At 37.1% G+C, this 23356-nt stretch overlaps 1 protein-coding gene across 2 annotated transcripts in view; it reads left to right on the forward strand.

The window, feature by feature from the left end:
* Positions 1-766: 766 nt before the first annotated feature.
* Positions 767-23356, forward strand: part of anapc4 (anaphase promoting complex subunit 4) — an 84474-nt gene continuing 61884 nt past the window's right edge. The window contains exons 1-7 of one of the 2 annotated variants that reach the window (XM_028802199.2): positions 767-936; positions 1310-1455; positions 7736-7841; positions 16890-17022; positions 19380-19454; positions 20953-20979; positions 21057-21101. In XM_028802199.2, the coding sequence (XP_028658032.1) occupies positions 1348-1455; positions 7736-7841; positions 16890-17022; positions 19380-19454; positions 20953-20979; positions 21057-21101 (494 nt within the window). In that variant the 5' untranslated portion in view covers positions 767-936; positions 1310-1347. The remainder of the gene's footprint in view (positions 937-1309; positions 1456-7735; positions 7842-16889; positions 17023-19379; positions 19455-20952; positions 20980-21056; positions 21102-23356) is intronic. The other variant, XM_028802198.2, reaches the window with a different exon arrangement.

Here is a 23356-nt window from a genome sequence, read left to right on the forward strand (position 1 = left end):
TCTGGGCATCTCTGCTCAAGCTGCTGCCCCCGCGACCCGACCTCGGATAAGCGGAAGAGGATGGATGGATGGAGGCTTTCCATGTGATATTTGTATTTCTGAAAACTATATAAAAAAAGTTGTGATGTGTAGACTTTCATTTTATGACAAATGTGGTTTTCTCACTGTTGGAAAGGCCGTCGTGTGGCTTAATTAATAATTGGCAATGTGCTGTCATCGTAAAGGAGAACAGGCACTGAAGAACAGTCTCTAAGAACAGTCTCTTCTTCAGGAAATTATGCTTTTCTTTTATGGCATGCCCGTTAATTATTTTGCGTTCTTTTTAGAAGCATTACGTACTGATGTGTACTCTTTGTCGTATTTGATTATTAGATGATTATGCCATGTTTGCTTTACATTCCTTTTCACGAGTTTATTTCATTCCACCGAAGAACTAATCACGAAATAATTTAATGATATTATCAGTCAACTGCTTTTCAATCGACTTGTGATACTGTTTTGAAGGCGACTTAGGGCAAACTTAACAAAGTAATGTTTTGTGAACTCTCGTAAAGTGACTGCTTAAGAGAGGTTTTGTGTAACACAAAGTAAAAGTATATCATACGTTACATGTTTTAATCGCCAAAAGTCATCGTTTTCGTGAAACGCATCCCTGAATGGATTTCACTAGTTCGTAGAAACGCCTCCGTTAAAAGTGAATTTGTCCTACTTGATGCACCATAGCTCAAGAGTGACGTCGTTTCTAAGGTTCTTGCGATTGGACAAGTCTATCGTCATAGTCATCTCCTGTGGTTTTGATGGATAATGGCGGTTTACATGAACGTATTAGGACAGTCTTGTAAATATAGATTGCATCTAAATTTAACGATGTTTAATTGTGATGTGAATTGTATTGCATCTAGCTGATTTGTAGCACGACGCTGTTCATCGGCCTAGGTAAGCCACGAGCGAGTTTTCATAAAACAATCTGTTTTAAAGAGATGTTTCTCATCATGCCCAGTGATGTGTTTTTACTAATGACAAATAATGATTGCCTGTTTTTATGGCCTGCTGCAAAGCACTGACTTATGTGACGAGGCTTTTGGTTTAATGTCACTAAAGCCCGGCTATTACAGGGTGCTGTCATTTACGCTAACTAGGACTCTAAAACGCATGACATGCTCTTATATAAAGAGTGCAGAAATAATTTAAATCGGCAAGAAAGCTTATACTGTTGTGCAGGAAATGTTCCAGTTAATCTTTTTTGTTTTTATTTATTGTTTACCTATGTATTTATGTATGTTTGTAACTGTATTCAATTTCTATTTAGGTACTCGCACACTGTCAGATAACGCCACCTGTCTAAAGATGCCACCTTTTCGTCTGTTTGGGGAGAAGCAGCTTCCCACTGCAGTTATATTTATGGTCTGGTCTCCAAAGAGGGATCTCATCGCGCTTGCCAACAAAGCTGGGGAGGTAATAAGGCATGTGTAAATAATGAATCCGATAGGGTGAAAATTAAACAATAATAAGAGCAATCAAAAAGCTTAATAGAACAATACAGCTACTTGATTTTCATACCAGCCGACAGTTTAAGTTTAAAGTGTGTTACACTGAAGGTAGACCAAAAGATATCGTTTCTCACAAGTGGCCACCTTTAGGCAGTTATTTGGAGGCCAGAAGATGCAATAGGTTAAAAAAGTTTCAGTGAAATAACCAACAGGTGGTAAGTGGTTATCCTGAAGGGAGATACTGTACAGCATATATGCAATATATGTGTGAATGTAATATGCATAGTAAGAAAAGAGACAAGGAGTTTGGTTCTGAAGTAAAAAAAAAAAAAAAAAAAAAGTTTAAATGCAGTTAGCAAGTGTTGTGGTTTTGGGGGTTGTTGGGGGAAGACTGTTGTAAAATTAAGTACAGCTGGAGGTGTCAACATCAAATCCTCTCTCCAGCTGTGTGATCTACGAGTCAAGATATCACTGACTTCCTGTCCGGTCTCCTCTGTTATATTCTGGTGGCCAGAAGAGGAGGTGTGGTAAAGGCAGAAGTGACATCACCAGTATTATTCAGGGGTGGATTTCTCGGAACTGAATGCAGAACTGGAGATGTACGTTACAAAATTGTTCTACCCTTTACCTTCCACTGTTTAACCCTGCCACTTACTATGTTCTCATGCATCACCATAGCATATAGATATATATATACTGATTTTATATTTACAGTATTTATATATACTGTATACTGTGCATGAATATATATAATAAAAATGTTGCAGTGGTTAGAAGTACTACTCCACAGATCCTGCAGTTTGGGTTCAAATCCTGCACCTGATTATTGCCTGTGTGGAGTTTGCCTATTCCTCATGCATCTGCATGACCTTTGCTCATTTTCTAACATATCCATAGAAATAAGCAAGTTAGGTTAATTGAAAAGTCCAAATTGACTCCATGCTAGTGGGATGTATGATGGACTGGCACTCTATACAGGGTTAGTCCCTACCTTGCTCCAACCACACATGACCTTGAATAGGATTATTAGGATATGACGATATTATGTATATTTATATTTGCATATTGTCACACAAATAGGCACACACACGTAGCCATCTGTATAAATGGTACAATGCTTTAAGTAATAACAAAAGCTCAGAGTATTTCAGCCTATGTTGGGGGTTGTAAAATTGTTCATTAAAACTATGTACGTAATATAAAATGTATGCTAGAATTCATTGTAAATACAGAACAGGCTTGCTTTACTGTCGATCTTTAGTATCTTCTTTGTTTTATGTCAAACCTTTTCACTTAATCTTGTCTCTTCTTTTAATTATGTACATAACTGTCCTAGCCTAATATCAGCGACTCACTGTAAACTATATAGATTATTTTGTTTGGCCTCAGTGTTTCTTGTTCATTATCTTCCTCATTCTTTCCCTGTCCTCTTTCTCCTCTTCTTTATTTGCTTCCTCTTTATAAATGTTCTGTTAAAATCTAAATTTTCTTGAGGAGGCCCAAGCTGTGAGATCAACATCAAATTTGTGAGGTATAGATAAATAGAAGTTTATTTGTCCCCTGGGTTAAATGTGGCTTTTTACAGAAGTGCTTTCAATAAATTAAATACATAAATAGGTAGATAAATGCATTAAATGTACACAGACATGTTGGTCTGAACACACAACAGAATGACTATAAAGCAAGAAAATTAAAAAGAAAGAAAAGTTGTGACTTGGCTGTCAGAGTCGCAGTGAGGCGTTATTCGGTTGTATTGCTGTTGGTATAAAGGAGCCCCAATAACGTTTCTTGACACACTTCTGCTGAATAATTCATTGGCTGAAAGTACTTTGTGTTAGTGTGTCAGAGAGAGGATGTGTAAAATTGTTCATAATGTGACTTAGTTTTGTTTTAGTTCTCTCTTTCGCTACTACCTCCAGGGGGTCCAGAGTGCATCCTATAACTGAGCTTGCCCTTTTAATTAGCTTGTTGATTCAGTTCGGCCTCTTTTGAAGTAATATTACCAGCACAGCACAACACAGCAAAGAAAATCACACTGGCTATCACAGAATTATAGAAGATGTGAACGATGTCACTTCCTACATTAAAGGAACGCAGTCTCCTAAGGGAAAAGGGCCTGCTCTGCTCTTTCTTATATCGTTCCTCTGTTTTCTGGGACCAGTCCAACCTGTCATTAATAATGACTGCCTCTATATCCTTTCCTTCAATAGTGACCGGACATAGAGGCTCTTTGGTGCAGTGATAGTCAATAACAAGGACCTTAATTTTGCGGATGTTAAGTTGCAGACAAGAAACAAACTTCTCCACCTGACTCCTATACTCTATCTCATCCACTTTATCAATACACCCCATAAGTGCCAAATCATCTGAGAATTTGTGAAAGTGACGTGACCTGGTGTTATATTTGTAGTTGGAGGTTTACAGAGTGAAGAGGATAGAAGACAGGACTGTTCCTTGTGGTACTCCAGTGTTGCTCACGTCCATATCAGAAACACAGTTCTTGAGTCTCACAAATACAGAAATAGTTGTAGCTGCAATATTGTCATATGTACAGACAGAGGGCAGTGGCATTCTTACTTGTAAATCCAACCAGCATGCAATATGTTGTTACTCTCCAGCTCCCTATGTATATGCCCAGGAATTGGTTGTTAGCAAGTTGGCATGTTTCAGGACTATGGTTAACTGTGGTTTGGGGTTTGCTCTCCTCAGTTGTCTCCTGGCTATATGCCAGTCCTTACAGTAAAAGGGATTTATATTAGAATTTTTATTTACTTTATTTAGCCATTGATTGCACTGAAGAAGAGCGCTATACAAGAATAAACTGAATGTAAGGTAGTTTTTTTTTTTGTTTTTTTTTTTTTTTTTTCAACTGTTGTTGATAATATATCTTGTTAAAAAAGCTAAATGTATCATTGGTGCTGCTTGCATTTAAGCAGAATACCAAACAAATGTAAGCATTTCATTATGGTACAAATTCTTTATCCTGTTTTTGAAGATACTGTATTTGGGTGGTTCTTCAACCATTGAATGCCTTTCTTAAAATATTTAGCTTTTCATTGTGTTACCTTTTGTAAATCTGTTCTGCTGTGCTAATTGTATTGATTTCAAGGTTTTAATACAGTATACTACAAATAAGACAGTCATACGGTACCATATTTTATTCATATGAGGAAATCTTTCTCCTACCCATCTGGATAGCCGGGAAAGAGAAATATTTAATATGAAGTAATCACTCACAGGTGGCGCAGTGGTAGTGCTGCTGCTTTGCAGTAAGGAAACCTTGGAAGATTGTGGGTTCGCTTCCCAGTTCCTCCCTGTGTGGATAGCGCTTTGAGTACTGAGAAAAGCGCTATATAAATGTAATGAATTAATTAAATTATCTGAAATATTCAAAAAGTGAACAGTTGCTCAGCATGTTCAGTTATTGGAGGACAGCACTGATAAATGCCAGCTTAGAAAGAAAATGTTCTCCATAAGACTAACTTAATTTTTTCAAATTTTAAGTAAATGAGGGCATTGTTTTCTGTTGGTTGGTTGGTTAGGATTCTTCCAGTCAAAACAAGATAAGATGACATGTTACTGTTACTATAAATTACCAGAATGGATAATTTGTTTCACAATAATGTCCCACAAATTGATTTTACTCCAAACAGAGCAGTTAGAAGACTGTCTGACAGATAAGCAAAGGACTTTTTTCAGTAAGAACTGGACATGAGACATTATCAAAATTTCAAGCATCACTAATAATTACGGTCTTTACCCTGCTATATTTTGAATCAAATGAGAGATGTGTGTCATACCGAGTTTACAGGTGCTGGTCATAAAATTAGAATATCATGACAAAGTTGATTTATTTCAGTAATTCCATTCAAAAAGTGAAACTTGTATATTAGATTCATTCATTACACACAGACTGATGTATTTCAAATGTTTATTTCTTTTAATGTTGATGATTATAACTGACAACTAATGAAAGTCCCAAATTCAGTATCTCGGAAAATTAGAATATCAATTAAGACCAATGCATAAAAAGGATTTTTAGAAATGTTGGCCAACTGAAAGGTATGAACATGAAAAGTATGAGCATGTACAGCACTCAATATTTAGTTGGGGCTCCTTTGGCCTGGATTACTGCAGCAATGCGGTGTGGCATGGAGTCGATCAGTCTGGGGCACTGCTCAGGTGTTATGAGAGCCCATGTTGCTCTGATAGTGGCCTTCAGCTCTTCTGAATTGTTGGGTCTGGCGTATTGCATCTTCCTCTTCACAATACCCCATAGATTTTCTATGGGGTTAAGGTCAGGCGAGTTTGCTGGCCAATCAAGAACAGGGATACCATGGTCCTTAACCCTTTGCAGTCGTATTTAATTTTCAACGTCACGCTACATTAGTCGTAATTAATTATTGAAAAAACGCCAATAATTACAGCAGTTATTTTTTTCAAGCACGTAGGAATAACACAGGCCACTTTTCTCGACCAGGCGACTGTGCAAATCGGTCAGAAACTTGCAGGGCCACCAGCGGTGGCCTGACGACCTATAGCGCACTTTTTACTAAGGCCAAACTGGCCTAACGACCGCAAAGGGTTAAACCAGGTACTGGTAGCTTTGGCACTGTGTGCAGGTGCCAGGTCCTGTTGGAAAATGAAATCTGCATCTCCATAAAGTTCGTCAGCAGCAGGAAGCATGAAGTGCTCTAAAACTTCCTGGTAGACGGCTGCGTTGACCTTGGACCTCAGAAAACACAATGGACCAACACCAGCAGATGACATGGCACCCCAAACCATCACTGACTGTGGAAACTTTACACTGGACCTCACGCAACGTGGATTCTGTGCCTCTCCTCTCTTCCTCCAGACTCTGGGACCTTGATTTCCAAAGGAAATGCAACATTTACTTTCATCAGAGAACATAACTTTGGACCACTCAGCAGTAGTCCAAAGGCGAGACGCTTCTGACACTGTCTCTTGTTCAAGAGTGGCGTGACACAAGGAATGCGACAGCTGAAACCCATGTCTTGCATACGTCTGTGCGTGGTGGTTCTTGAAGCACTGACTCCAGCTGCAGTCCACTCTTTGTGAATCTCCCCCACATTTTTGAATGGGTTTTGTTTCACAATCCTCTCCAGGGTGCAGTTTTCCCTATTGCTTGTACACTTCTTTTTACCACATCTTGTCCTTCCCTTCGCCTCTCTATTAATGTGCTTGGACACAGAGCTCTGTGAACAGCCAGCCTCTTTAGCAATGACCTTTTGTGTCTTGCCCTCATTGTGCAAGGTGTCAGTGGTCATCTTTTGGACAACTGTTAAGTCAGCAGTCTTCCCCATGATTGTGTAGCCTACAGAACTAGACTGAGAGACCATTTAAAGGCTTTTGCAGGTGTTTTGAGTTAATTAGCTGATTAGAGTGTGGCACCAGGTGTCTTCAATATTGAACCTTTTCACAATATTCTAATTTTCCGAGATACTGAATTTGGGACTTTCATTAGTTGTTAGTTATAATCATCAAAATTAAAAGAAATGAACATTTGCTTAAACATCAGTCTGTGTGTAATGAATGAGTCTAATATACAAGTTTCACTTTTTGAATGGAATTACTGAAATAAATCAACTTTGTCATGATATTCTAATTTTATGACCACCACCTGTAGAGTTGAATTAGACCAGCAAATTTAGGAAGTGTGTATTTTATTTGGAGCTGACTTCCATATTTTATCTGAAAATCCTACTGTAAGCTTCTGTTTAAAATGGTGGCTTGGCTAACGTAGAGGGGCTCATTTTTGAAATACTAATAAATGATGTAGTGATATCTGTTTTGATCATGTTTTACAATCGATTGTTGCCACTTTTTGCATAGTAACTGTTGTATGTGTTTCTTGTTAAAATATTTTATGCTGTGAAGATTTATTTGAGTAAAAGCTCATTTCTGATGCAGAATTGGCAAATGCTGTTTAAAATTAAATGATGCTTTATAGTATTTTCATAGTGTAATTAAAACTGCATATAAAAACCAGCATTGCTCAAAATAATGTAGTTACGCCAGGAAACTACAAAAAATTCACACATTTCAACCATAATGAAATAAGTCTGAAATACATGGTTTATCCATTAGTTATTACATATATTTATAGGGAGCAGTAAAAACTTCAGTGGAAGTAATGGATGTGATTAGTCTGAAAAATATCTATGCAAACATTTCAGAAAGTACCTATACTTTGTTAATAAAAATAAATTATTACATCCTTTCAGCTTTTGTTGCACCGCTTGGCCAATTTTCAGCGTGTTTGGAGTTTAGCTCCAAATGAAAACACAGGAAAGGAAATATCTTCTGTTGCTTGGAGACCTGATGGCAAAGGTAGAACCACTGAATCTTTATTACATTGTAACTGAAAGCAAAATATTATGGTTGCTACTACTATTTTAAAGAAATGTTATATATTGTTAGCTTATTTAAATGAATAATATTTGGTTTAACAAAAACTCAGCATTGAATGCTATGGCTAGGGTTGTTTAATGTGATGAAATGTGTCAATGTAATAAGACTAGTTGATAATTCTTCATACTGGTATACCACAGAAGATGGCAGTATGCCACAGAAGATGATTTTGGGTTGCAATATAATTTGCAGTATGCAAAAATAAATATAAAATCAATATATAGTGGGGGAAAAAAGTATTTAGTCAGCCACCAATTGTGCAAGTTCTCCCACTTAAAAAGATGAGAGAGGCCTGTAATTTTCATTATAGGTATACCGCAACTATGAGAGACAAAATGAGAAAAAAAAAATCCAGAAAATCACATTGTCTGATTTTTAAAGAATTTATTTGCAAATTATGGTGGAAAATAAGTATTTGGTCACCTACAAGCAAGCAAGATTTCTGGCTCTCGCAGACCTGTAACTTCTTCTGTAAGAGGCTCCTCTGTCCTCCACTCGTTACCTGTATTAATGGCACCTGTTTGAACTCATTATCAATATAAAAGACACCTGTCCACAACCTCAAACAGTCACACTCCAAACTCCACTATGGCCAAGACCAAAGAGCTGTCAAAGGACACCAGAAACAAAATTGTAGACCTGCACCAGGCTGGGAAGGCTGAATCTGCAATAGGTAAGCAGCTTGGTGTGAAGAAATCAACTGTGAGAGCAATTATTAGAAAATGGAAGACATACAAGACCACTGATAATCTCCCTTGATCTGGGGCTCCACGCAAGATCTCACACCATGGGGTCAAAATGATCACAAGAACGGTGAGCAAAAATCCCAGAACCACATGGGGGGACCTAGTGAATGACCTGCAGAGAGCTGGGACCAAAGTAACAAAGGCTACCATCAGTAACACACTACGCCGCCAGGGACTCAAATCCTGCAGTGCCAGACGTGTCCCCCTGCTTAAGTCAGTACATGTGCAGGCCCATCTGAAGTTTGCTAGAGAGCATTTGGATGATCCAGAAGAGGATTGGGAGAATGTCTTTTGGTCAGATGAAACCAAAATAGAAGTTTTTGGTAAAAACTCTACTCGTCGTGTTTGGAGGAGAAAGAATGCTGAGTTGCATCCAAAGAACACCATACCTACTGTAAAGCATGGGGGTGGAAGCATCATGCTTTGAGGCTGTTTTTCTGCAAAGGGACCAGGACGACTGATCCGTGTAAAGGAAAGAATGAATGGGGCCATGTATCGTCAGATTTTGAGTGAAAACCTCCTTCCATCAGCAAGGGCATTGAAGATGAAACGTGGCTGGGTCTTTCAGCATGACAATGATCCTAAACACACAGCTCAGGTAACGAAGGAGTGGCTTCGTAAGAAGCATTTCAAGGTCCTGTAGTGGCCTAGCCAGTCTCCAGATCTCAACCCCATAGAAAATCTTTGGAGGGAGTTGAAAGTCCGTGTTGCCCAGCGACAGCCCCAAAACATCACTGCTCTAGAGGAGATCTGCATGGAGGAATGGGCCAAAATACCAGCAACAGTGTGTGAAAACTTTGTGAAAACTTACAGAAAACGTTTGACCTCTGTCATTGCCAACAAAGGATATATAACAAAGTATTGAGATGAACTTTTGTTATTGACCAAATACTTTTTTTCCACCATAATTTGCAAATAAATTCTTCAAAAATCAGACAATGTGATTTTCTGGATTTTTTTTTCTCATTTTGTCTCTCATAGTTGAGTTATACCTATGATGAAAATTACAGGCCTCTCTCATCTTTTTAAGTGGGAGAAATTGCGCAATTGGTGGCTGACTAAATCCTTTTTTGACCCACTGTAAAAACAACATCTTAAACATTCTTTGTATTAAAAGAATTGTTCAAATTTTTTGTTTTCGCAATCCTGAACTATCACATTTTATATGCAAGGCTTTCATAATTATTCATGTAGTCAGACTGAAGTGGCTCCCCGTTCCTATCAGAATCATCTTTAAGACAGTGCTTCAAACCAGATAAATCTTGGTAACTTGGGCCGTGGTCAAAATAATTATGTGAACTTGCTTAATGGTGTTTCAATTAAACTGTGACTGAACGGTTTTCTTCTGTAAGTCTGATAATTTCACAGATTATCAGAAAGACATAGGCCTGTCACAATTTTTATCAAAATAACAAATACATATAAATATTTATTAGAGTTTGAGTATTTGTACTTGAATTCCCTCTACTCAGCTTTGTGTTACTCCAGTATATGACACAGTAAGGATTTAGATTTTTTTTTTTTTTTTTTTTTTTTTTTTTTTTAATGCAACAATGCTGTTTGTATAATGCTTTTTTGAACAGCTTATTATTATTTCTGGTATCAAAAAACCAAAAACAAGATTCTTTGTGCTGCTGTCCATGAAATGAAGAGGTTTTACTGATGAGATCAGTCTTTATACATATGGCCTTCTTCGTAGAGCTCTGTTGTCACTCAGTGCAACTATTCCTGTCAACTAGAAAAGCTGGCCTGTGTATTAAAGAGCTTGGCTTGCTGAGGCTGGATTTTTTGTTCGTGCCGGAACAGAGGTCTGCTCATCTGAATTTGCAGGATTGCATATTATTTATGCATTGACACATAGAGAGATCTTGTGAAAATTCAATCCTGTTGAAACATCACTCACTCACTCTTAGAAGCAAAACACTTGTTTTAATATGTCTATTTAGTTTATTTAGTTTCTGTGTTTGTGAAAAATACAAGAATTCACAAGAAGGGTTGGTAGTGATATTATATGTCTTTGCTTCTGGCAGTACATGGAGTATTGTTGCTGCCATTAAAAATTATTGGTATATTTTTTGGTTGTTTTTGTCCAAGGTGACTTACAAGTTCTGGATGCATTACAGTTAGTTTACATATTCTTTTTACAGTTGGATCACGGGCAGGCTAAGCAATTTGCTTTAAATTGTACAGGTTGGCAATGATGGCACACTAGTGGATTAAAAATATCTTACCCAGTACATCAAATTAGGGTTGCGTACCATAACAGTACTGAAAAAATACAGAAAAAAACTATTTTTAAAACAGAACCGTACTGGCATTTTGTTAATGTCAGTACTGGAAGTAAATGGTATTTTTCAGGAACTCACGCTAAGTTGATTATTAGTGTAATCACAACTCCAACTCCCCAAACCTCTGCCCACTCGGCTCCTCTATGAAGATTATACAGTCAAAGTAAAAAGTATGTGAACTCTTTGGAATTATCTGGTTTACTGTATGAATTGGTCATAAAAAGTGATCTGATCTTCATCTAAATCACAGGTACTGATATTCACAATGAACTTAAGCCAATGACACACAAAAAATTCTACTTTTTCATGTCTTTATTTTACAAACGCAGTCAATGTTCACAGTGGTAATGGAAAAAGTAAGTGAACCTTGGGATTTAATAACTGGTTGACCCTCCTTTGGCAGCAGTGACCTCAACCAGGCGCTTCCTGTAACTGCAGATCAGACCTACACATCGTGCAGGGGGAATTTTTGCCCATTCTTCCCTGCAGAACTGCCTTAACTCTTCCATATTCTTTGGTTGTCTTCTGTGTATGTCTCGGATTGAGATCTGGGCTGTGACTGGGCCACTGCAAAAGGGGGAGTTTGTTCTTCTGAAGCTATTATGCTGTGGATTTGCTGCGATGTTAGGGGTCATTGTCCTGTTGCATCACCCAGCCTCTTCTGAACTTAAGTTGACGGACAGACACCCTCATATTATCCTGGAGAATTTGTTGATAAACTTGTGAATGAATTTTCCCCTAAGTGATGGCAAGCTGACCAGGCCCTGATGCAGCAAAGCAGGCCAAAATCATGATGTTCTCTCGGCCATACTTTACTGTAGGGATGATGTTTTGATGTTGATATGCAGTGCCCTTTTTACGCCAAATGAAGTTCTGCTTGTTCCTCCCAAATAGTTCAATTTTGGTTTTATCACTCCATAAAACATTTTATCAGTACCGTTATGGAGTGTCCAAGTGCTCTTTCGCAAACTGCAGGTGTTCATCAATGTTCTTTTTAGATAGCAGTGGCTTCCTTCTTGGTGTCCTGCCATGTACTCCTTTCTTGTTCAATGTTTTGCGTATAGTTGACTCATTAACAGAGATGTTAGCCAGTTCTAATGACTTCTTCAAGTCCTTTGGTGTCACTCTAGGGTTCTTCTTTACCTCATTGCTTACTCTGCGTTGTGCTCTTGGGGTCATCTTGACAGGGCGCCCACTTCTAGGCAGAGTAGCCACAATACCAAATTGTCTCCATTTATAGACAACTTGCCTAACAGTAGACTGATGAATATCTAAAATCTTTTGAGATGACTTTGTAACCCTTTCCAGCCTTTTGTTGATTAACAATTCTCGATCGTAGCTCTTCAGACAGCTCTTTTGTTTGAGACATGATTCCCATCTGGATATGCTTCTTGTCAAAAACTCAAACTTTATACAGTGATCCCTTGCTATATCGCACTTCGCCTTTCGCGGCTTCACTGTATCGCGGATTTTATATGTAAGCATATTTAAATATATATCGCAGATTTTTTGCTGGTTCGCGGATTTCTGCGGACAATGGGTCTTTTAATTTCTGGTACATGCTTCCTCAGTTGGTTTGCCCAGTTGATTTCATACAAGGGATGCTATTGGCAGATGGCTGAGAAGCTACCCAGCTTACTTTCTTTCTCTCTCTCTTGCGCTGACTTTCTGTGATCCTGACGTAGGGGGTGTGAGCAGGGGGGCTGTTCGCACACCTAGAAGATACGGACGCTCGTCTAAAAATGCTGAAAGATTATCTTCATGTTGCTACCTTCTGTGTGCAGCTGCTTTGTGAAGCGACATGCTGCACGGTGCTTCGCATACTTAAAAGCTCAAAGGGCACGTATTGATTTTTTTTTCTCTGTCTCTCTCTCTCTCTCTCCCTGCTCCTGACGGAGGGTGTGTGAGCTGCCGCCTTCAACAGCTTTGTACTGGCGTGCTTCGCATACTTAAAAGCAAAACAGCCCTATTGATTTGTTATCTTCCTCTTCAAAGGAAACAGAGAGGAAAGCAATGTTTGCATTCTTTTAATTGTGAGACAGAACTGTCATCTCTGTCTTGTCATGGAGCACAGTTTAAACTTTTGAAAAAGAGACAAATGTTTGTTTGCAGTGTTTGAATAACGTTCCTGTCTCTCTACAACCTCCTGTGTTTCTGCGCAAATCTGTGACCCAAGCATGACAATATAAAAATAACCATATAAACATATGGTTTCTACTTCGCGGATTTTCTTATTTCGCGGGTGGCTCTTGAACGCAACCCCTGCGATGGAGGAGGGATTACTGTAGTGTTTTTTATCAATCAAAGTAATTCTAGGCCACACCTCTGAACTCGTTTCATTAAATGGATTCCAGGTGTGTTAAATTCTGACTGTAATGAGCTTTTTAAAATGTTATTAGCTTAGGGTTCACTTACTTTTTCCAACCTTCAGTTTCACAGTTTGAATGATTTATTCAATATGGTCACAGAAAAGCCAAGCAAAATGACACCTTTTATTGGCTAACTAAAAAGATTACAATATGCAAGCTTTCGAGGCAACTCAGGCCCCTTCTTCAGGCAATATGGTAAAAAAATTCTCTGAAAATCTGTGTATCTTTAGTTACAGGAGACTGTGTTTGTTCATTATTGTGACTGACATGAAGATACGACCATGTTTTATATGGGAACCAGCAAGCCCGCGATTCTCGAAAGAATCGCAAATCCAAAAATGGCAATCAGTTTCTGTTCCCTCCGATATTTGGAGGGATGAAATATCATGGAGGGTGGGTGCGTCCCGGGAAATTTCATTTAATTAAATAAACATATTTGTTGGAGCTGTGACTCAGTTGTAGGTGCCTTCGTTTATTGGTTGTTAGCCATGCAGTTTCGTTTCTGTGTTTCTATTGCTGCGTCGTCAGCGAGAAGTCGTTTGCTGACGGTGGCGGATTCGCGTGCTGAAGTGGCCATGTTGGCGGATCCGGGCATGGAGGGCTACATTACTAAACGAACATGGTATATGTGGTGGTGTGGGCGGTCGCGTTCGGGCAGCTGTACAACCTGGCGTGCACGCTTTACCTCAGGTTTAGTGTACAGATTGTATTTCCATTAGTTGAGCTGTTTCTTTTTGGAGCCGTGACTCCGTTAGCTATAAGTCGTTTACTGTTAGGAATTATATTCGTACTTACGTTTAATACGGAGCGCTCGTTTATTGTTTTCTTCCATCTGGTGTCGTTTCTGTGTTTTCTGTGGCTGGACTGTTAATAATGTATTACTGTAATACTGTAATGTGATTCAAATATGCTGTGTAGTCTGGACCTCTGGGGTTTCCGTACTGTAATACTGTAATGTGATTGAAATATGCGCTGAATCCTCTCGTATTTGTTTTTTCTGTGGCTGTGTCGTTACCAATGGGCTCGGATTTGTATTTCCGTTAGTTGAGCTGTTTCGTTCTTGAGCTGTGACTCCTTTGCCTCTGGTGTTTCAGAAGCACGTTATCTGTGCGGGCTCGTTGCAGTGCGCGTGCGCTTTGATGTGTGATTCAAATATGCTGTGTAGTTTGGACGTCTGGGGATTCCGTGCTGTAATACTGTAATGTGATTCACATATGTGGTGAATCCTCTCGTTGTTGTTTTCTCTGTGGTCGGCTTGTTGCAGTGCGGCAGTGTGCGTGCGCTTCGATGCGCCCTGCGTCCATATCCGGTTTACGCCGTGTAGTTTGGACGTCTGGGGATTCCGTACTGTAATACTGTAATGTGATTCACATATGTGCTGAATCCTCTCGGTTTTGTTTTCTCTGTGGTGGGCTTGTTGCAGTGCGGTAGTGCGTGTGTGCCTCGATGCGCCCTGCGCCCAGCACCCCTGCCTCCATATCCGGTTTACAACCTTTTTTGTTTTCTCTGAGGTGGGCTCGTTGCAGTGCGCATGCGCCTCGATGCGCCCTGCGTCCATATCCGGTTTATGTAGTTTGGATGTCTGGGGATTCCGTACTGTAATACTGTAATGTGATTCACATATGCGCTGAATCCTCTCGGTTTTGTTTTCTCTGTGGCGGGCTCGTTGCAGTGCGCATGCGCCTCGATTCGCCCTGCGTCCATATCCGGTTTACAACCTTCGGTTAGTAATATGGATTATAGATAATTCCTAGGAGTTCACATGCTTTTTACTTTGACTGCATATGTATCAAGAAGTATTACATCTTGATTACCCATGAGATACCCTGCTGTTTGACCTTCTGCATTAAAATAAATGCACCGGAGACTACAAGGAGACCACCAACTCCTCCAACATCCTCACTCCTTGCATTGATTTGTGAGGTGTGTGATTGTGTGGCAGAGCAGGGAGACTGCTGTGAACAAGGTAGGGAGTTCTCTATTATTTGCTTTGTTAGTGTTTAGATACCAGTACTGAGGTCCAAAAGCTGATATTGATACTGAAATTAAAGTTTTAGTATTGATCCAACACTACATCATACTACTTTATGAACAATAGTGAACGCAATTCTTCTAGACTCTCTAAGCAAACTAAAAATGGGCCTTAATATTGCATCTACATCTTCTTTTTTTAAGGCATAGAGAAACAAACCGTGTTCAGCATATTCTGTATGTCTAATGACAGTATAGTTAATTCTTTATTATGAAACGTCATTCTAATTCTTTCTCTCTGCCATGTACTTCATACAAAAATGTGTATGTGTAATCCACAGAATATTTAGGCTTTATTTAGACACATGTAGAGCAATACATATCTCTAATGAGAAAGATTAAAGACTAAAATCCAACCTAAATTTTTTTTTGACATAGGAAGATTGCTCCCCATGTAACAACAAAAGTGTGGGTAGGTATATTAGTTTTGGAGAATTTCAAGTATTTTAAAAAGTTAAGTGATTGTCCTGGAGTACCTAATCTATGTTAACATAGCTGTGGAATGGCCAAATGGGGGAGGCAACTTGATGGCTGAGGTCTCCAGGACTCTAAACAAATCCAAATCATATCATGTGATATCATCTACTGTTAAATTCTGCTCTGTCCTTATAATATTTTTATTTTTATACTGTATTGAGGATTTGTTCTGTTCTGTGTATTGTATTATATTGTATTGACTCCCTTCTTTTTGACACCCACTGCACGCCCAACCTACCTGGAAAGGGGTCTCTTTTTAAACTGCCTTTCCCAAGGTTTCTTCCTTTTTTCCCTACAAGGGGTTTTTTTGGGAGTTTTTCCTTATCTTTTTAGAGAGTCAAGGCTGGAGGCCTGTCAAGGGGCAGGGCCTGTTAAAGCCCATTCTGGCACCTTGTGTGATTTTGGGCTATACAAAAATAAATTGTGTTGTATAAAATGTGCGCATACTCCGTTAATTCAGACATGTTGTTTCACAATTGAAATACTGTTTAAATCAGTGTTAGAAAAATCAAAACATTGAAATAATGTCAAGATTATTCGCGATACTTTCATTAGTGACCTCTTATTTACAAAAACTCTTTGGGGGGATTGTAATATCAGGTTTGCCAATAAGTCAGTTGGTCAGGTTATGACCTTAGCTATTCAAAGATATTTGTCAGAGTCAGCACATGTTGGAAACATTACCCACTCCATGACACTTAAGAAAAATGTAACATATATAACAAACCAGATATATAGAAATTTCAACGGTCAGAAATGGTCTGTCAAAAAAAAACATATGCAGGTTGAGAAAAGGTTGAGTCAGAGCACATGACAAATTTAAATTATAAACACAAAGATTAGTTTATTCACAGGTGCATAGGAAACCAAATCAAACAAGTAAGTAAAATTCATATGATATTTTACATTGTTTTGTCACAGTTTCAGCAAGCACCTGGGTTTTGCAATTTGACTGTAGCATGCTTATTTTATCCATCTTTGTAATACTGTAATAGTTGCTTAGTTTGAAGTGTTTTTTGATTTTTAATATCAATATGCATTTTTTTTTCAATACAGTTTTGGCCTTCAGTCTTGCCGATACAAGTCGGGTTGTTCTTTGTGATGTAGAGAAAGCTGAGGTCTTGCACTGTTTCCCTATTGAATCTCCAGTGGCATGCATGCATTGGATGGAAGTGTCTGAAGAAAACAGGTAATTTAGAATTTTGGTTTCCTTAAAATATTGGTTGCTTATTGGAACAAAAAGTGCACTACATGAATTAGAGAATTTGTCAAGCATTATTTTTCAAAAGCATTGTCCTTTAATCCAGGGAGTAAATTTTATTTTTTTGTATGGGGAAGGTTCACCTGTTTAGATTTTAAAAAAACCACAGCATGGGTTGTAGAAATAACTGCTATCATAGACTACTAAATCTATCTTAACTAAAATTATTACAATACAATGCAACTTATTTTTTGTTTAGCATTCTTTTTTGAGTGCAGGAGCACAGTGTTGTGAACAATTCTCAGTTAAGCTACAAGTATAGATTATACTAATTACTAAATACAGAACTTGTATACATATACTTGCAAATTTGTTAAAACACACAAATAATAAGGTAGAAACTGATTAAACATAAATGGAAACCAATAATATCTGTCCATTAATCAATTGATGAATTATAGCCAGTTAACAGTGCTGGAGATTCAGATTTTAAAAAGGTTAAAAATAAAGTCAAAGTCGTGGAGACCACAGCCAGCTGGCTGCCTACCCACTCCTGGGTCTTCTATAGTGGAGTCTGTGCTGGCTGTCCAGTCTGATGAGGGAATCTTTCCATCTGATGATTCCAAAGCTCCTTTGTCTGAGGTGACTTTACATGTGCAGAAGAAAAAATGTTTTTCATTTATTAACATTTTCTTTTTTTGTAATTTAATAAGGATTGCTTAATTAACACAGCAATAAATAAATAAATAAGCAAAAAAGCAGGTGTCATCTCTGTTATTTGAACCAGTAAATGATGATTTCTTGATGCATTTTTTTTTTTACTATAGCTCTTTAAAGCTAATTTAATCACAAGACCTTTCATGTCATATTTGTCATCAAGTCATTTTGTTTGGCATTTCAATTTGTGAGATTTTTTAAAACAAAAATTTTACAATCAAGAAACATTAGTTGCTTAGTTATACTTAACAATAAATTGGTTCTCTTATTTTCTATTAATTAAAACATCTGTGAGAGTAATTGTTTTCATTTTAAAGGCAACTCAAATAATTGATCTGATATTTAGTATTATGTTTGTATGTTGTGTAAAAATCCAGAATTAACCCTTCAACAGGACTGACCTTAACTGTAGTTATTACATTAGTGTATTTTTCAATTAAAGACTGCATCTCATTTACTTCCACCACATTCAGATATGTGCAATGTGTGTTCCTAAAAGCTTTAGTCCTCTTGTTGTAATGATGAACACTGCATTGTCTTCAAAACCAACCAGACATATTTACAGTACATATTTGCATTACCAAACCTGTCTGATCTATTTGAGGGCTGCAGGGAGTTTCAGCAATCACCTGGCCCAGGAAATTACCCTCTTTATTTACACTGGGGTCCAATAAAGCATATCCAGTTAACTTAACCTGCATGCCCACTGTTTAAAAATACTTTATTTAGTTAAAGAATAGTGCAAAGCTTGAGTCTACCTGGACAGGATTAACTTGAACACAGGAGCCACTCATCAACATGGCAGCAGTTCATCTCAGGGTTTATTCACTCAAACTGGGATAGTTTAGTGTCACCACATAACCCTGTACAAATGCCTTTCCAGTGTGGGAGGAAAACTAGAGTAGCCAGTGACAAATCTCTGCAGACAGGGGAAGAATGTGAATCTTCACAGTCCCCAGCCTAGAATTCAATTCCAGTCTAGTAGTGCAGTGGCAATCAGAAGATTGCTGGTTCGAATCCCATAAACACCAAAAGTGACTGTACTTCGTTGGGCCCTAACCTGCAATTGCTCCGTCGTGGGTATGACAGTAATCTGCATTCAGCCCTGCATGTAGGCCCTCCAAATTGCAGGGAAAAACCTGGGGGTTGGTGGCAGAATTGGCACTCCAGCCACCATAAAAATCCTCCCACTGTTCCACTCCACCTAAACTAGTGTGGTGCTGAGGTGTCACCCATTGCATGGCTGCACTCAGGTCCTAATATGGGATCCTGAGTTGGTTTGTCATATGGTGGGTGTGGCAATGTGCTGTATCAGCGTGTGCTTCTAACCTCTCTCTAGTAGAGATGTTAGTAAACCAGGGCTAATCACTGCACTACCATACCTCAACAAATAAATGTGTTTGAATGAAACACTTTCAAGTGTTTTGAAAAGAAATGCCTTGCACAGAAACTTTTGGGCAAACACTTAGAAAGTAATTTCAACAGGCGTTATAACTGTGTGTAAAATAAAATCATTTATAATTCTGGTTTTATTAATTTATTTTACTATAGTTCCTGTCCAAAATAAATGTTTACTTTTAAAAATAACTATTTAAATACCTTGCAAATAAACAATGTTTATATTGCAGCAATCACACTTCAGTTTTTAGTGCTGAAGATGAATCAAATCTTTTCCTAACAAAACTTCCAGCAGTACCAAAAAGGTAAGTGCAGTATAGTTTATTTTTGTTTTTTAAATTTGATTTTGGCTGTATATATTACATTTTATTGTTAACTTTTCTTGACATTGTTAATTTGTTCACATTAAAAACAACATACATTAAATTTTAAACTAGATATTCAACTATATAATTACTGCAAAAATCTAAACGGGATATTATATAAACAACTGGGTGCAAATAGTAAAATGTTTGGTTAAAAAATATAGAATGAATTTGAATTAAATTTTAAAGTGCATTATCCCCTCTTAACCTTTTCACCCACGGTATATTGGTTGTGGATACACAATATTGCTTAGTGTAGAAATACTGTATATAATAAATTTATCTCTTTTGTTTATGTCAACGTACCTCTACACTTTGATTGTTTCTCTGTTTGAACATTACCTGTATGGCTGTAGATACTTTAAAATTACTAGCTGTTATAAGCAAAATGCAAACAGCAGTGGACATAACACAACATCTTTAATTTGTCTAATATTTCTGCATTTAATTTGGACTAATTATGAGGGTTCATATATAATTCTTCTCTATTTTGATAATCTAGCATAGGCTTATTTTTACCTTTTACTTTTGAAAGGTAGAATGAGATTATTGGATTGCTATTGTTAAAGTGGTTGTAAATAAAGCTTGCTTTACACTACAAAAAGATATCCAGCTGAAATAAATCTATGAATTTTCTGCATTTCTAACTGATAGTTGATCATGTGTAACACTCTTTTATGTTAGTTCTTGATGTGTACAAGACAAGGAAGCTGCAAAATATCTTGCGTGATCAAAGAAGGAATAAAAGTTGTTTATTTGTGTGAGTGTGATTTATGCTGTCAGTTTTACTGCAGCAGTTTGATGGCGTGTTACATCCTAATAAAAGTGCTGAATGAAGAAAACAGATAATATGAATTATGCAGTATAAGGACTACTAGACAGAGCAAACCAAAATAGGTTAAAACACTCTAGTGGCATCATTATATAACTACACATTTTTTAGTTGCTTTCAGTAAAAGCATTGTACTAGGCTGATACAGTATAATGTTTATTTGGTATTCATTCTAAATTCCATACATAATACTACAATATAAAATTGAAACTGTTCATTTTCCTTCAGAATTATTTTAGCTTATCAATGTTCTTTTCTCAAGACAGATACCAAGATAATGCGAAGTCTGCCTAGAATACTTTATAAGTGGTTAATTACAGTAAAATGTAAACGGCAACATGAGCTAAGATAGGTTTTTTTATATGCCATTTTCTCGCACTTTTCACTGTTTTAAGTATCGAATTCTATAGCTGCATTTGTTTATTGCACGATTTAAAAATATTATGTTTATATATATATATATATATATATATATATATATATATATATATATATATATATATATATATATATATATATATTTTTTTTTTTTTTTTCCTGGACTTAGTACTTCTGATGTGGGCCATTTTCATGTGGCACTTAATTGTTTTGTTTTTTTTAATCCAGCTACAGCACAACTTCAAAAATTTTCAGGTAAGTGTGTTTGTTTGGTTTTTTTGTGTGTTAAGTATGTTTGTAAATTATTAATATAACTTTTTTTTTCTCCAAAGTGAAGAAAAATCTGATGAAATTATGAAGCTTCTTGATGATGTCAGGTGAGTCTTTTTGGCTAGATCTGATATATCTGTTTATGTAGGGAAACGTTAATATTTTCATATTTGTTTTAGACATCTGTGATGGTATGGGGGTGTACATAATGCAAAACAGTATGTAAATAGTACTGGAATAAAAAAAGAGTTTTCTTTTCTAATGTAGGTAACATTAATACAGTAAATACTTGATCCTCAAATTGTGAAAAAAATCTTTAAAATTCTTCTTATAAAATATTGTTAGAGAATATTTAGTCAGAATATTTAGTTCTGCTGAGGTTTTTAAAGAAGCTTTAATGTTTTTGTTTAAATATACAGTACTTCGCAGTATTTTTTTAGTTTACATTTAATTTAAAATCCCAGTGTCAGACATTTACAAAAAGAAACTGTAGATTCAAACATCCTAAAATGTTCAGAAAAGAGAAAAATAGTTATATTTGTAATAGTGTACAAAAGTATTCAATCCTCTTGAAAGTCATTATTTTCTGCATGACAAAAGATTTATACACATTTATCCATTCAGCATTTTTAATGTGAACTCTTATGCTGTAACAATACATTCCCAAAGTTAAAATAAACCATTTTATTTTTGAATGCCACTGTACATAATGCCATAAAAAATTATATAGTTCTCTTATCTAACATAAAATGTAAAATGTCATCTAACGTGGCTTTTTCCAAATATTTTATGCAGTGACCATTTAAATATTCTTTAGTTAGATAAGATTGGTCTGGTGGCCAACACCTTAATCTAGTAGAAGTTGTCTACCATTAAAATGTTGAGTTTGAATCCAGATCATGTTTCTGTTTTTTATGTTTATATAATAAGTCACTTATTTTTAACTGTGTTAAGTGTGAGTAATTGCTTTATTCTGTTATTTTACATAATTATATTCTAGCAGTCCACCAAAGCCATGCTTAGAAATAAATTATAGCAAACTTGCTGTGATGCAGTAGTTTTAAATGAACATAAAAAGCCCAGTTAAAAAAGTGATATAGTGACGAAAATTTAAACTGATACTGCCTTTAACATTGTAATTTTATCATTGGTCTACAAAAAAACGTTGCATTCTTTTCCAAGACTGGTAAGGAAGGAAGAAAGAATACTTTTATTGGCCATGTGCCTGAAAACAAAAGTGTAAAATAGTAGAATCACTGTTTCACTGTTTTCATACTTTATTTGCAATTAGCATTTATGAGTATTTGTTATTGTTTGTAGGTATTACTACTAGTAAAAATGTTTTGTTGGAAAAATTATATACAATTTTTTGATACAAAGTAGAAAATAAAATCAGAAAAGTCAGGGCTTCAAGGTTTTGAGGTCAGTGTGAGCAAGATCAAGCGAACATGAAGGCCATCCGACATCGCCGCGCAGGGAGATCAGCTTCCCTGAAAACCTCACCCACAAAACTTGCATGGATCTCTGTGCCGTATGACCTGTTGCTCCATCCTTTGGAAACCAGGCATCCACCACATCCATTTCTTCCAGTTGGGACTTCTCTGACCATTGCTCCCCCCTCCTCAAATTCTGCAACGGCGCACCAAACTGTAACATGCTCACTGTGCAGGTGTCTCTGATGAAGCTTACGAGGATTGGTTTCTGCCCAATAGTGAAAGTTTTCCTTATTTACGCAACCATTCAAACGGTTTGCAGAATGTTCGCCCACATCTCTTTCTAGCTCTCCCAGTCTCTCTCAGTGAGTTCCGGCACTACCATCATTTTGTTTGAATGGAAATTAAGGTCCTCATGGAAAATCCTCCTGAAACGTGTTGGAAATGCTTAAGGCAGAAGTATGTTTGCATGCTGAATGTCTAGGAGAGTGCAAAATTGATGCCCTTACAGTTTGGATGTTTTCAGGCGTTCGTACAGTCCAAGAACAGCCTGCAGATTTTCTTTTCAATGTTCTACCCGTCTGTCTACAACCCCAATTCCAATGAAGTTGGGACGTTGTGTAAAACGTAAATAAAAACAGAATACAATGATTTGCAAATCCTTTTCAACCTATATTCAATTGAATACACTACAAAGACAAGATATCGAATGTTCAAACTTTATTGTTGTTTTGCAAATCTTCACTCATTTTGAATTTGATGCCTGCAACATTTTCCAAAAAAAGCTGGGACAGGGGCATGTTTACCACTGTGTTATATCAATTTTCCTTTTAACAACACTCAATAAGTGTTTGGGAACTGAGGACACTAATTGTTGAAGCTATGTAAGTGGAATTTTTCCCATTCTTGCTTGATGTACAACTTCAGTT

The sequence above is a fragment of the Erpetoichthys calabaricus genome, chromosome 5 (genome assembly GCF_900747795.2).
Source record: "Erpetoichthys calabaricus chromosome 5, fErpCal1.3, whole genome shotgun sequence".
Classification (NCBI taxonomy): Eukaryota; Metazoa; Chordata; class Cladistia; order Polypteriformes; family Polypteridae; genus Erpetoichthys; species Erpetoichthys calabaricus.